Here is a 15,602-nt window from a genome sequence, read left to right as displayed (position 1 = left end):
CTGGCCCCTGCTTTTCCTTTTTTTTGATAAAAAAGTTAGTAGATATCACTTTTTAATTAAAAAATTGGTTCCCATACATGTTTTAATCTTTAATCTTCAAATTTTGCATTAGTCTTGTTCCCATTAGTGAGTGCTACTTGTATCTAATCAATATTCACCCCCACCATTGTTCTCTTTTTGAATAAGATCATAGACATCCTTCCCCACCACACTTGATCCAGGTGATCATACTGGTAGGGAGTAAAAGGGAAAGCTGGGAACAAATAGAGAGAACCCTGTATGTACGACACTGGTTTTCCTGGAGCCTGTGCACCCTGGGGGCCTGCTCTCGAGGGAGCATGGTGCTGTGGGTAAGTCAGAGAGCAGGCTTTAGGGTCTGATTACCCGGTTGACATCTGTGCTCTATCACTTACTGGCTGGGTAACCTTAGATAACTTAATTAACCTCTCTGTGCCCTAGTGTCTTCATCTTTAAAAGGAGAATAATGACACTGTCTAGTCTTGTCGAGCTGTTGAGGACCAAGGAGATGGTGCGTTTACAGCTGCTTTGCACGGTGCCGAGTGTTCGACAAGCACCTGCTGGGGTACTGGGTGTTGGACATGACTGTGCTCTTAGATACCCAACTGGTCAGCAAGACTCGAGGCAGGAGAGGCCCCTGGAGAGACTGCCTGCTCTTCTGTGTGACCTTGGGTCACTCTCTAACTTTCCACAACTCAGGTTTTCCCTTCTGAAATGCAGACTGTGCATTTTTCAGATGGAGACAGCATGCTACTTTGCAATGTAAGGTGTTTTAACCTAAACAATAAAGGGAAGGCCTCCCCTAAGAGATATGAAGCTTCTCCCTGGAGACAGAGGAGGCCTCCCCTGAGTTATTAGCACACCTCCCCTCAGTGAACAGGGAGAAAGCCAGTCACAGGAAGCAGCTCCAGAAACAAATGAATCAATGTTGTTTGTGCCGGTGAGAGCACGCGAAGTGTGAATCCCCGACTAAACTTTCCAGCAGATCAGGAGTGATGCTGTTCATTGACACATGCAGCGCTCCCTTAACAGCTAGAGAAAGCAATAAATTTTGGGTTTCAGATCTTGGCTGCTCCTCCTTATGAGTTCAAGTTTTTGAGAACTCAAGCCAGGTGTTTGCAGTTTGTCTATAAGGCGGCTGCATTGACATAAAAGTGTGCAAAGAAGCTATTGGAAGAGCTCCAAAAGATGCTTGTTCTAGTTTTGCTACGTTTTGGATCTGTCTCCGTGTTGTACACAGAGCTCCTATGTTGGTGTCTGACTAGCAAGGTTTCAAAGTTCTCTCTAACAAAACAAGGGGAGATACGGCTACATGGCATACTTTAGAAACATTTAAATGTTTAGCTCTCACAAAACCTTTTTTTGGGCTATTCATCTTTTCCTCCCTCAAATCTAACTAAGAAGACTTAGTTCTTCTGAGATAAAAGTCAGGGCTATAATGAGTGAGAAAACAGGCATTGGATTCTGCTTCTTTACGAAAGTGTTCTAACACAGGCGCACCCCAGCTGGATTCCTACTGAAGAACTTTCTACAGCTCTGACAGAGCCGGTTATGGCTCGTCCATTTATTCATTTGATAAATGTTCACTGAGCGTCAACTCTGTGTCAGGCATTGGGACTTCCACTGTGAAACAGGTGGACATGGTCCTGCTGCTTGAGGGCTTACACTCCAGTGAGGGATACAGATATATGAACAGGGATTTAAGTATAATTTGATAAATGCAAAGATGGGGAAGAAGGGCTCTTGGTCAGGTCCAGGGAGAGGAAACGATGATCAAGGGTGATTTCCTGGGAGAGGCTTTCTCAGCAGTCAAATTGGAATTTTTTAATTTGCTGTTACATATGCTTACTGATAGAAGAGATGTTAATACTTGAGGAAACTGCATCTCAGTGGGCTGTCTTCCTATTGGAAAGCTCCTTAGATGGGGTTTCAGGAAGTGTTGACCTGTAATTAAGCCCACAATTGTCTACCCAGAAGGGGATTCTCTGTGGAATCAGAGCCCTGAGATGGGAGGAGTCAGCTGTGAAGATAACTATGGTCTAAATCACCACAGAGAAGGGAAACCTCACCTAAGTTTCAGCTCTTACACTGGTTAACATTTGACATGTGCTTAATCATTCGAGTCTCACTGTGGCACTTCAAGACAGGCAGGACTCATGTTATTATCCCCTAACACAGTCCCTCGTATCTATCCATAGGGTGCTCAATAAAAATTTGGTGAGAAAAAGAATCCCCATTTTATAGATGAATAAAGGGAGGCTCAGATAAGTGAAATGACTTGCCCAAGACCATAGAGTAAAATAATGTCAGGGACTGAGCTATTAGATTTTCTGAGTCCTGGTAGGGTGCACCAAATCACTTCTCAGCAGTTTAGGATGTCAGGGAAGGTGCGACCAGGTGAGGCAGCAGAGACCTGCACTCCACGCCCTGGAAGCAAGTTGTTGTTACAGAAGCGGGATTCAGGCTCTTAAATCACGCTGTCCTTTAAAGGGATGACAAATGAGTCTCCTTTGTTCTGGCTAATATCTGTGGGAAAAACATGTACATCTACACATCAGAGGCTATCACAGAACATCCAGATTCCCAGCTTTCCTTAAAGAGACCGGCTTCTCTGGCGGTCAGACTGCCTTAACCCAAGGAGATGACCGGCCAGAGCTGAACTGCTGTCCTCACTGGATGGGGTGCACGACCCTGAGTCGGGAGGGGAAATTTCATCTTCAGTCACCTGCCCATCCCCCTTTACTGGTTAGGGGACTCCACCGAGTAGGGGAAGGGAGAGAGAACAGAGGCCTTGGTGTTCTAGGCAGCAGCAAGCACACCAGTTCTCTTGGTAGCCATAGCCAGAGAGTAAGTTTGGCAAAAGCTTGCCGTGAGACACCAGAAATATTTCAGGTCATACTGTTCTGCACTGTCTCATGAATTCTCACTGTCCTTTACCAAAGCTATTTTATGCCATCAAATAATGCATCTATGGCAAATGTAAGTGGGTTTCTGTAGTTTAAAGCAACACTGTGTAATATTTAGTTTTGTAATTTGTAATATGACTTTTTAACATAAACATCATGTATTTTAATTCCAGCCTAGCCTCATGTATTGTGATCTCAGCTCTCCTGAGCTGGACAAATTGCAGTGCTGTTTCCCACTGACAGGACTCAGAAGCCATGGCTTCCTTTGAGGCCTGCTATCTAGTGTGTGCTCCTCGCTGGCCCCTGAAGGCCTGTGCTGTGTTATGTGGCTAATCCAAGGGCACCTACCTGACCACAATCTGTAAGCGGATGCCTGCAGGCAAGCTGGACAGACCCCTATCTTTCCTGGCACACACCGCACTCAACTAGCAAGAATGTGGCGGAAACATCAATTCTAGGGGCCTGCAGTGTTCAATTACTGAGAACCGAGGACCAACAGTGTGGTGTAGGACAAACAACATGGGCACTGTGGGTCAGGCGCCACTGATTCCAACCCAGCTCTATCACCCCTAACCTTGCCCAAGTTATTCTACCTAAGTCTCAGTTTCCTCATCTGTAAAATAGGGGATTTAGCACTGGCACATAGCGAGAATTCAATAAATGTTAGCTATTCATTTTACAGTAGTCCCCCCTTATCCACGGTTTCATTTTCTGCAGCTTCAGTTACCTTCGGTCAACCACAATCTGAAAATATTCAATGGAAAATTCCAGAAGTAATTCATAAGTTTTAAATTGTTCGCCATTCTGAGTGGCGTGATGAAATCTCACATCGTCCTGCTTTGTCCCACTGGGACCTGAATCCTCCCTTTGTCTAGCAGATCTACACTACCTGTCCGTTAGTAACCGTCTTGGTTATCAGATCAACTGTTGCGGTATTACAGTGCTTGTGTTCAAGTCACCCTTGTTTTACTTAATAATGTCCCCAAATCACAGGAGTAGTGATGCTGGCAATTCAGATATGCCAAAGAGAAGCTGTAAAGTACTTTCTTGAAGTGAAAAGGTGAAAATTCTCCACTTTAATAAGGAAAGAAAAAAAAATCGTATGCTGAGATTGCTAAGATCTACAGTAACTTTTATTATAGTATATTTTATAATTGTTGTATTTTATTATTGGTTGTTAATCTCTTACTGTGCTTAATTTATAAATTAAACTTTATCATAGGTATGTGTGGCTAGGAAAAACAGTGTATAGAAGGTTCGGTACTACCTGCAGTCTCAGGCATCCACTGGGGGTCTTGGAACGTATCCCCCACAGATAAGGGGGACCACTGCATTTTCTACATTTTTTGGACAAGGACCCTAAGACTCAGAAAGGCTAAATAACTTTCCTAAGGTCAAGTACATGTCAGAGCCTGCCCTTGATCCTTGGTCTCTCACTCCAAAGTCAGTGCTCTCAAACTACCATACTAAACCACCTTCCCAGCGCCTGCCTCCCAGCTGCTGTGAGCATGGTGAGAAGCGCATAGTACTCTGCTTGAGTGTCGGTGCCGGGAACTGGCAGTGACTGTCATCAGAGACCGGGGCGCTGACTGAGCTGAAATGCTATCCAGAGGTTCTATCACCTATAGACCCTCATTGTGACGGGGACCCCAATTCACAGGGAAATCTTTTCAGGGCCATTTACACGTATGGACAGCTAGTGTTGACTCTTAGTGTGAGAGATGATGATGGTAGTGGTGATGATTAGTGACTAGAAAACAAACATGACTTCATTAACAAAAACTTAAAATAGAAGTCTACTCAGTGCAATGGAGCGGTGGGAATGGCTCTCCCTGCTAAACTTCTCTTCAGTTTTCAGACATATAATCATCTTCCAGGATTCTAGGTCTTGCCTGGAAAGAAATAGGTGAGAAAGTGTAAACTCTTTAGCTGTAATATTTAGGAAGGTGTTGCTTTTAGTGATGCAGGGATAAATGAAAGGACCCTGCAAAGGCAGTGGTGACTACCCACAGTTTACTTGGGAGTCAGTAAAAACCTCATTTTTCATACTAGCATTTGAGAGCTGACATTGAAAGTCACCACATCAGGGGAGAACGTGTGATTTGATGCAGAACATTTTAGGGCATGCCCAAGGATGAATGACTGAGAATGTTCTCATCAGTTTTCCTCTCCTTCAAGGAGCTCAGAATTGCTTAGGTTATAAAAGTCAGTTCTTGGGCATTTCCAAACCTATAGCATTTGCTTAAGTAGGTCTTCTGTGTAAAGTAGATTAAGCACATATCTAAATGGGATGCTGATCCATGCACCTGGTATGAAAATGATAGTGTGTGTGTGTGTGTGTCTCTCCTTGGAGTGAAAGTTTAGCTATTTCAAGGTAGCTAGTTATATAATAAATTCACCAAAGAGACCTTTGGAAAAAGATGGAATTGCTTTAAAAGAAGAGCCAGACCCTGTGATTCACTTTGTTGTGGAGATGTTGCATTGAGGCCCATGCACTACGGCGAAGGTCCAAGGAGTAACACTGCTGAATATAAAACCAGCTTTTTGTCTGTGAAACTCAAACTACCTGCAAGCCCAGGAAGCATTAAAAAGAAGCCTATTTGTATTCATAATATCCTTTTTAAAGAACCACAGAATTTTGTGGAAAACAAGATTGGATGGATGGCATCTCACAAATGCATCTCCAGGAGAAAATAGCATCTGTCTGATCTTGTGTGTCATCATCTGCTAAGTGAAGGTCTGGGCAGTGATGCTGATAGAAATTCCTCATAGCTACTATTCTGAGCAGTCTGGGCTGTGAGGCACTGCAGGGTCCAGATCCATTACAGTCAAACTTCTCCACACCCCGATCAAGCACAGTTAGCATTTTCCCTGGCTAGTCTCCAGTTGGCTACAACCTTCAGAAATGGCAAACTGGAAAATTCTCCTCCTCATGTGTTTGGATGAGGATCCAGATGCCGGAATCAGTGGGTTTTCAGAGTTGCTGCTTGTGATGAAGGAAACTAGAAGCCACTCAACCACAAGACTGCTGAGCTTCCACAGGAGATGCCTGCCAAGCACCCTTCATCCTCGCTCCTGAAGGCCTGCGGGGAGGCTGTCACCTCCCTTCCTCCCTGGTTTGGAGGGCTATTGGCTGTTGTTGAAGGGGACATAGAGAGAGAGGTCAAGGGACAGATCTATTTCTGAAGCTATAAGTGAAAACTGATTTGATGGCTACAGTAGAGGGGTTTTCATCTTTTCAAATATTGAAAAATTTGCTGAGGGTAGTAGTTAGCGATCTGGAAGATTGGCACTGACCCTGTTGGCTTGGCCCACTGGGAAACTCTTCTTGCTGGACCATCTCCTCCCTTCCTTCAGTATTCGCTGAGCACCTGCTGCGTGTCAGGCTCGGTGCTGGACACCAGACATCAAACAACAAACAAACAAGTCAGACCCTCCCTGAGGGAGCTCAGAGTGTGGCGGAGGGGACAGGCAAGAAGACTAGCAATTTCTGTGTGGATCCATAGTGCTACATAGGGAGGGAGAAGAGAGCCGCCTAACCTGGCAGACAGGCAGGAATTAGGCAACGGGGCTGGGTGATGACAGAGCATTCCAGGCAGAGGGAAGGCCGTGTGGGAAGCTGAAGAGAGCACGTTCAGTCTGCACGATTGCAAACGGTCCCCGAAGAGTGGGCAATAGGGAGAAAGAGGGTTGAGAGATGAGGCTGGAGGAGGCAGGGGGTAGGTCATGGAGCATCTTTTCTGTCATGTGAGGAAGTACGGACCTGTACTCTAGGGCAGCGGGGACAGCGAGGGTTTGTAATTGGGCCCTTGTGACCCAACATTGAGTCCCGGGGACGGAGGGTCTTCGAGGAGGAGGAGGAGGAGGAAGGATGTTTCCTTTTTCTTATTCTTTTTTTAATTAAAAAAAAAAAAAAAAACCCATCAAAGCCTGTTGTGGAAACTAGTAAATGTTAAATGATAACAAGTCAAGTGACCTTCTTTCAAGTTGAAAATACTTTCAGATAAGCTGAAGAACGGGCAATAAAATGGAAATGGCCAGAGAGCACTTAAACAAATGCATCCATTTGTTCTTTAGGAAATGGTAGTCAAGACACACAGAAAAATCCAGACTAAAACAGTGCTGCTGGAAATCACCTCTGTCAATGTCGTCTTCAATACAGGTTGTTTTCTGCTGTTGCGTTTTTTTTTCTGTGGATGTTCCTGTTGCATTTGATGATCAATTTTCCACAAGCTTTGCCATAATGTTTCCTCAGAGCTTGGGTTTTTAGTTCTTAATTCATTCCATGGCTGTCTTAACCTAAGACAATCTATGCTGCTTCCACAATTCAGGGTCATCATTTTCTAGCCGACAGGACGTGACTCACATTCCAACCCTCCTCTTTTTCTCTACTTGTTTTCGTCTGTCTTGGTGTGAGGAGAACCACTGGCAAATAAGGCCGCTCTGCCCGTTCAAGTGGAGCCTGTGATCTGGAACATCCCACAGTTTGACTTCCCTGTGTCTTCCTATGATGTGCATTTGGGGTTTCCATAACTCACCCTCCCCCAACCCGTCGACGTGACTCTTTCCGGTAACTTCCCCACTTTCCGAAGCCCTTGCAAGATCCCGTTTATCCTCATAGTCCGACACAAGCGTGAGAGTCTCCCTGTTCTGAGACAGATCAACACACCGCAGTGTGCAGACAGAGAGAGGTTGTGGTGGGATTAAAAACAGCAAGGTTTTATTATTGCTTTTGTATTAGTCTGTTCTCCCATCCATACTACACCTTTCTTGAGCACAGAGACTGTATCTTTAGCTACTTTTGTAATCTCCACTAGAGCTTAGCACAGAAGAATTTCATAAATATAAATTTTAAAAATGTATTTGGATTAGGTTGTGACCTGCCAGAGCCACAGTGGTTTTCATTTAGAGGTTCGTGGTAAAATACAGTGTAGATATATATGTGTGGCTGCAATCCACAAGGCATTTGGACAGTGGCCTTGGAGTCTATACTGTGACTGGCCCCCAAGTCTGTGAGCACAAGAGCAGGGGCTTCAAGATTGCGAGGGGCCCGTGGCCACAGAGTGGCTGTCACTCCAGGACGGCAGAAGACCAGAGTCTTCCAGCTCCAGTTTCTAGCATTTCTCAAACTCCTGTCTTACGGAGGCCTAGCCCAGGATGAGATAACGCAGTGTGCGAACTCCTCCTCTCTGATCTCTTGAAACTGCTCCCCGAGGGCATTCCTCGTCAGGAGCCCCTGCTCTGCAGGCAAAGCATGGGGTAGCCATTGCACCCAAGGCTGATCTGGCCTTCTGTGTGCTCCTGGGTGTACTTGCAGTTTAAATGGTCAAAGAAACAGCAGAAATTGACGTCCAGTGGGCAGTTTCCTCTGACGTCTGAGTGACTGACTGGGGGTGTTTCAGGGGCACTGAGGCCTGCAGGGCTGAGCATGCGGCCTCTGCTGTCACTTTTGTTTCGCAACGTTGATTTATGTTGCCTTAATATTTCTATCCCTCAGCTTCCTGCCTAGCCATCAAGCCTCTTTCTTGTTCCAATCCTATTATCATTTGCAATTTATTCAAAATTAAGGGAATTTTGGTGAAAGGTGAGAAGATACTGCTGCTTGTAAACTGACATTCTGATGTCGTAGCTGGGGAGAGGCAGTACAGGGTGCTGGGAGGGACTTGAGTGCTCTCCACCTTTTCAACAATTTTTCAAGTTTATATTCTGACACGCTAGCTGTTCGAGCTGAGATGGAGAGATGTTAGAGAAAATGTTGGGACAGTGAGGCCGGCGACACGGAGCCCACCGATGTGCTTTTATCTGCACTCATCAGACGCGCAGACCCCTGATGCTAGAATGTCTTCAAGGAGCATTCTTCCTTTCTGGAATTTATCCCTTTGTCATAATTCGGGCGCTGAACAGGACAGATGTTTGTCACACTTGCGTGGGGCAGGCTGCTGGAGTCCCCTTTGCTAGATGAAGGGGGGGGTGCAGCACGGGTGGCCGGGGCACTGGGGACTGTGGGGTTCTAGCTATTTACTATCCCCAGTCTGGAAGTATTTCAGTACTTCAGCAGCAGGAACTGCTGTGCTCGTGTGACCGGCTGATAGTGGCCCTGCCTCTCTAAGTGCACTTGTGATGAGGAAGGAAGGCTGGCTTTGAAGTTAGGAAGTTGGAACTTCATTCCCAGCTCTGCCAACCACAAGTTGTGGAATCGGGGCAAATCACTTGAACGTTGAGTCTCAGTTTTCCTATCTATAAAATGGAAATAATAAGTGCTCTGTCTTATCTCAAGTTAGTAGTAAGGTAAAAAGCTTTTAGTAAAATAGCCTATGTATGAACACTTGTTAAACTGGACGTCTTCTGGCTAAGTTTCCCTGTTTTCTTGATGTTTTAGTGTCATTGTTGAATTCTGCTGTTTGGTGATAACTTTAAGTATGGAAGTATTTAGGGTATAATACCAAATATTATATTTCTGTGCTTTTTGAGTTGTTGGGCCTTCTTTTTGCATATTTTTTTTGTTCTCCTCTTATGTTAGTTATGAGTTTGGAAGCTACATACGTAAACTTCGTTTGAACTGTGTACAAGATAAGGATAATAGGATCTGAGTGAGGCTGAAGGACTCTTTTCTTTTTTTTTGTGAGAAAGATCAGCCCTGAGCTAACATCCATGCCAATCCTCCTCTTTTTGCTGAGGAAGACTGGTCCTGAGCTAACTTCCCTGCCCATCTTCCTCCTCTTTATATGGGACGCCACCACAGCATGGCCTGACAAGCGGTGCATTGGTGCGTGCCCGGGATCTGAACCCAGGCCACCAGAAGTGGAAGGCACACACTTAACCGCTAAGCCACCCGGCCAGCCCCTGAAGGGCTCTTTTATATGTCAAGTAAATCGAACTTAGCACATAACTTCTTATGTTTAGCATATCTTAGTTAGAGCTTTTTCACATTCTCTTTGCTAACTTCTTGTTTCCTGTCTGTCTTGGATATGTGGATAATGGAATTCGAGATATGAATGATGAATGCAATTATTTTAAAATATATCCTACCGGTATGCAGAGCTCACATTGTTAGTGAGGGTGGTAGAGAAAATGTATCACCCACTGACTCAGGCACTGATTGAGCGACGTGTGAGCCACCATCCTGGAGAAAGGAAAGGAAGTAAGATTTCTGAGCTTACTCCTAGAGGTTTGTGTGTCCCGTTTTAATCCAATTTAAGAATATGGAATGACTCTCAGGAAGCGATTATATAATTATTTCAAGGGATACAGGGAATAGGGGAAATGGAAGGCAAAATGACCCTTTAAGGCAGAAACTGGAGTAGTGAATTCCTTTTCCATCAAGAGTTCTTTGAACAAGTCGTATAGCTATTTAATTGGAGTAGGTAGTTAGCAAGAGCTTCAGGAACCTAACGCCAGACATAAGAAGGATGCTGCGTCACGTGCTGTTGTAAATCATCACGTGGGCCCCGACTTCGTCCCCTCAAGCCTTCACTGACACCCTTCTGGTCAGGCGAGCACCTTGGCGAGAGTGGTGTAGTACCAGCAGTGATCTGAAGGTGGCAGCATTGGGCGACCTATCCCTCTTTCCTGAGCGCGCGCCCTCGCCGCACATCGTCCAGCTGTTGCTCCACAGCAGCCTCTGGAGCGTGGATTTCAGGTCGTCACTCAGACTTTCTTCTGCTTAATGATTATATGTATGTAAATGACTCTGCTTTTCTTCTGTGGACGGGGTCCGATCTATCATTCCTGTTTTGATTTTCAGTTGAAGATTATATGTAATTATATTCAAATAAAATATTTATAAATAATTTCATATAATTAGCAGTATGTAAAATTTGGAATTCATAAACATCAGCTCTGATGAGAGGTACCCTTCAATTTGGGAGGTGCTAGTCTTAGTATTATTACTCCTTTCTGTTTAAAAGATGTTAGTGGCCAAGAATCTGCAATATCTTTTACAGGTGTTCTTATGAGGTTTAGGGTTTTGTTTTTGCTTTTTTGATAATAGGTAGGCTATTTATTTGGTAAATCTGTAGGGAATATATTATAGATCCGCATCTGGAGAGCGCTATGAGGAAAACAAACTGTACTTTCTTACAATTTCAAGAAGCAATTAGTTATCCTTGAATTCTGAAGGGTCTTCAAGGTGTCATCCAGTCCAACTCTGAGCAGGCTTTGCATTTAAAACCAGACAGAAGAACTGTGCAGTTGCTCTCCATCCCCATTAGTGGTCATGACCAGGCACTCTGCATTTTGAGATCTCCATCAGTATTAAAAACAAAAAGAGAAAAACTATCCTGAGCAAGTCTGAAATTCACATTTTGGCGACACCTGAGGTTGGCGTGCATTTTACTGTTTCTCTTTATCTGTTAGCCACACGAGGGGCTGCACACGGAACGTGGCCTCAGGGGGGAAGGTCTGACTCTCTGGGGAGAGTGGGCTGTAGGAGCAGCATCTAGGCACCCTCCTGGGTTGAGGCCAGCAGGGAGCTGGAGGGAAAGGCAGACAGGGAATGAGCGGATGGAGCCATGTAAGGTCGGGGTTTCTGGAAAGACTCCCAGATGAGGTGTGTGGCCAGAGAGCATTCTGGGTGAGGAGAAGGAGGCCGCACAGGGGCTCTTTCCTCTGAGGTCGCCCTGATTCTAGAAGCACGTGGACCAAGGTCACACTGATAGATTTAGCTTTGAATCTTTAATCAAACTGTTGCAGGCAGACCTTTTAGTTTCTGCCTTAAACTAGGACAGGGTGCCCAGTCTGTGCGAGGACCGCATGGGGCACACCGGATTGCCCAGGGGCTCTCTCAGCTGTTTTGATTTAGACCATGACCATGACCATGCGTTATGTATGCACTGACGGAGACAAGGAAAATTAAACTGATCTTCATAGGCTGACCTCAACGCTCCTATCGCTGCTTCCACACGTGTATTTTGGAGACTTTCAAACATGACAGCGCATTTCTTCACAAACTCTTCTGTATTCTGTGTTAAGGCTCCAAGGATTGTACGTCATATGCTGTAAACACAAAATAAATTAGGGAAATCAGCCAAGGACACTTTAAGAAGATGCCATGAGATTCTAGTTTCCCTCCGTTTTAGACATTTTTTTTTTTTTTTTTTTGTGGAAAGTCAGCCCTGAGCTAACCTCTGTTGCCAATCTTCCTCAACAAAAAGAGGAAGATTGGCCCTGGGCTAATATCGATGCCTATCTTCCTCTACTTTATATGGGATGCTGCCACAACATGGCTTGATGAGTGGTGTGTAGGTCTGCCCTCAGGATCCGAACCTGCGAAACCTGGGCTGCTGAAGCAGAGCACGCAAACTTAACCACTACACCACTGAGCCAGCACCCTGTTTTAGACTTTTATTTCCCCGTTTTTTGGTTGTAAGGGGAAATCATGCATCTATTAATCTTTTACTTAGAAACTTTAAAATGTGACAGATATCCAGCTCTTAAAACTACTGAGCTTAAGACCTCTTAAATGTCCCCATCTAGACTGGTCCTGGGTAAATCACTTCATCTCTAAACTTGCGTTTTCCTTTAGGTAAAACAGGAGGCTGAACTTCCAGGCCTCTCATTCTACAACTGTATAGTCTCTTCTCTTCACTGTGCCCAGGACCGTGCAAAATTGTTTGGAGGACAGACTTGAGGGCTGCATTTTAAGTTTTTAACACATAGTCACATTTCTTATTTTGGTTCTTCTCATCAGCCTCTGTGATACTGACTTCTCCAATCCCCTGCTACCCATGGCCCAAGTCATATTCTGAGTCATTCCACACCCCTGTCTCTTGGCTGCCTTCTAACTGTCCCTCTGCATTCCCTCTTGCCCCCCCTACAATTGCCCCCCAGCACCAGTGTGATCTTTTGAAAACGAAATCAGAACATGTCTCTCTCCTGCCTGAAACCCTCCAGTGATTTCCCATTGCCCTTGGAAATATAAATCTATTCCTGCCTCAGGGCCTTTGCATTTGCTATTTCCTCTGCTGGGAACAATCTTTCCTCTAGATCTTTGCACAACTGGCTTTTTCATTTCTTACACAGCTTAAATATTACTCTCTCAGAGAGCCTTCCTTGACCATTGTATCTAAAATAACCACGTCCTTTGCTTACTATCTGACACGTTACATGGTTTTATTATTTGTGTAGCATATCTCACCTGAGGTTATCCTGTACATTGACTTCTGTTGTTGTTGGAATAGTTGCCTGTCTCATCCCAGCAGCGCATCTGTTTCGGGTGCCAGGGCCCTTGTCTCCTGTTCATGTATCCTCAGCAGCTGCGCAGAGTCTGCTTATGACAGGTGCTCAAGGAGTGTGTGTGGATTACGTGAGGCGTGCATGGATGCTACGGGCTAGGAGACTCCACACCACAGAGGTCATGGCTACACCGTGCGTTAGAAGCAGGGCCGAGACTAGAACTCAGGCCTCCTCGTGTGTTTCTTTCCTCCAGGTCGTGCTGTCACATAACAACCTAATTTAGAGAGAATTCTTCCATTCACGATTTGTTTGTCTACTCACCAAATGTTTGCTGAGCTCCTGTTATGTCTCGACACCATTCTATCCCAATGGTTCTCACCCAGGAGAGGTGCTGCTCCCCTGGGAACATTTTCCATCTCTGGAGACATTTTTGGTTGTCACAACTGGGGTGGGGATGCTGCTGGCATCTAGTGGGTAGAGGCCAAGGATGCTGCTAAGCGTCCCGCAGTGTACAGGAGAGCCCCCGACAAAGAATTACCCGACCCGAGACGTCGTCAGTGCTGAGGGTGGGGAACCCTGTTCTAGATGAACAGACAGACAGCTGCCCCCTGGAGTTTATAGTCTAGGGCGGGGAGACAGGTGGCAGACAGTACATGTCATACATAAAGAAATTAAAGACCATGTCAAAAACGTGTTGTGATGGGAAAGAAAGGAAGGTCAGAGGAGAGAAAGGAGGCGTGTTGGTAGGTGCTGTGGATGTGACAGAGGCAGGGAAGGCTGTCGTTTTAGCCTCTTTGGGAGGGAATCAGGAAAGAAAATTTTGCCTCTGGAGGTTCAGCTCCATACCTGGAAGGACCAGTCCTTCGGGTCCTGCTGGTGCTGCAGAGTGTTGGCCCACTCGGCCTCAGAGATCAGCCTCTCATTTAAAAACACAAAACCTGGGGCCGGCCTGGTGGCGTAGCGGTTAAGTTCACGCTCTCCGCTTTGGCAGCCCAGGGTTTGCAGGTACGCATCCCGGGCGTGGACCTACACACTGCTCATCAGGCCATGCTGAGGCAGCATCCCACATACAAAGTAGTGGCAGATGGGCACGGATGTTAGCTCAGGGCCAACCTTCCTCAGCAAAAACAGGAGGATTGGCAACAGATGTTAGCTCGGGGCTGATCTTCCTCACACACACAACAAAACACAAAACCCTCTGAACCCAGGGACATCTTAACCTCCAAACCAAAATAGAGCAAACTGCTATGGGCCAGAAATAATGATTATTTTCCACTCCTTTTCAGGAGTGCCTCAGTTCTCCTCTTTCTCAGCACCGCCAGTGCTCTGCCATCGCTAACGCAGGACGGTGTTAATCTGATGCAATTTTCATCGCTCATTGTCAGCTTCCCGCTTTTCCCGCAGAGCAAACGTGGTGTGATTTCAGCCTCTCTCAAGAGCCTCATGAGGTTTTGGGTGTACAGAGGTGTCTGTCTGTCTAGGTTGATTTCCAAAACTCAACAGAAACAACTGTAGGTTTAACATCTTGGGAGAGCTGTAGTAGTTGATGCTGGTGAACTCGGGCTGACGAGACGGTGTTCACTGTGTGTAATTATGTACATGTATGTAACTATAGACACACACATGCACAGAGTGCATATATGCATGTACATACATGCATGCGTGTGTGCATACATTGATAGACATTTAAGATTTCACTGAACAATGGTCATTTTGTAGCACACGCTGGTTTTCTTTGTCTCTCTTTGTTTCTTTACCAAGCATTGGCACCCAGTAGGTACTCAACAAAGGTTTGTTGAATGAATAAACAAACTGCAAAAATCAGTTTGGAATTACTGAATTCCCAGTTATTTTTCCACATTTGCATGAACTTATTTATGTCACTAAGACACAACTTGGTCAATACAGTAACATATTCTTATGGTGTTATCACTGTGACATTCATTTCTAAACCTGTGTTTTTTATTTTTAAAATTATTACAGGGAATATGATTTGACTCATAGGGTTTCTGAATCCAGAAAGCATAAACTCTTGGTAATTAATACCCTTTTCATATACCTTTAACCCAGGGAGAGATTATTAAGCAAGAGAATAGATTTCAATAAATATTCTTGATTCAGACATATTTAAATTGACAGTATTGAAGAAATTATGCACAGTGCCCTGTTTTACTTTGGGTGCCATTTTATTCTATAGAAGAACTTGTTAACCAGTTCACTGGATGTGTTTCCATTTTGTTTCAGTGCTATTTCTTCACAATCGAGTTTGGCCTTTGCAAGCAAGAAGGACAGCTGCGGGCGTACGGCGCGGGACTGCTCTCCTCCATCGGGGAGCTACAGGTATGAAGCTCCGAGTGGAAACACCTGCTCGAGCACGTGACTCAAGGTCATGGGAAATGGTGACTGGTTTGTCGGAGCGTTTCTACTTGCAGACGCCACATACACATTTAATACAGAGGCCTCGGCACCTCCGATGTGGATGCTGAGCTGCCTGTGTGCACTTCT

The 15,602-nt window shown here is 45.2% G+C and overlaps 1 protein-coding gene across 2 annotated transcripts in view; it reads left to right on the top strand.

The window, feature by feature from the left end:
* The window catches only part of TPH2 (tryptophan hydroxylase 2), a 112,657-nt gene that overhangs the window by 85,471 nt on the left and 11,584 nt on the right, over positions 1 to 15,602 (top strand). For both annotated transcript variants that reach the window (XM_058568774.1, XM_058568773.1), the window contains exon 9: positions 15,342 to 15,437. In XM_058568774.1, the coding sequence (XP_058424757.1) occupies positions 15,342 to 15,437 (96 nt within the window). The remainder of the gene's footprint in view (positions 1 to 15,341; positions 15,438 to 15,602) is intronic.

Source organism: Diceros bicornis, chromosome 25 (genome assembly GCF_020826845.1).
Source record: "Diceros bicornis minor isolate mBicDic1 chromosome 25, mDicBic1.mat.cur, whole genome shotgun sequence".
Taxonomy (NCBI): Eukaryota; Metazoa; Chordata; class Mammalia; order Perissodactyla; family Rhinocerotidae; genus Diceros; species Diceros bicornis.
The sequence above is the reverse complement of the archived record's forward strand: the minus strand, read 5'-3'. Positions and strand labels throughout refer to the sequence as shown.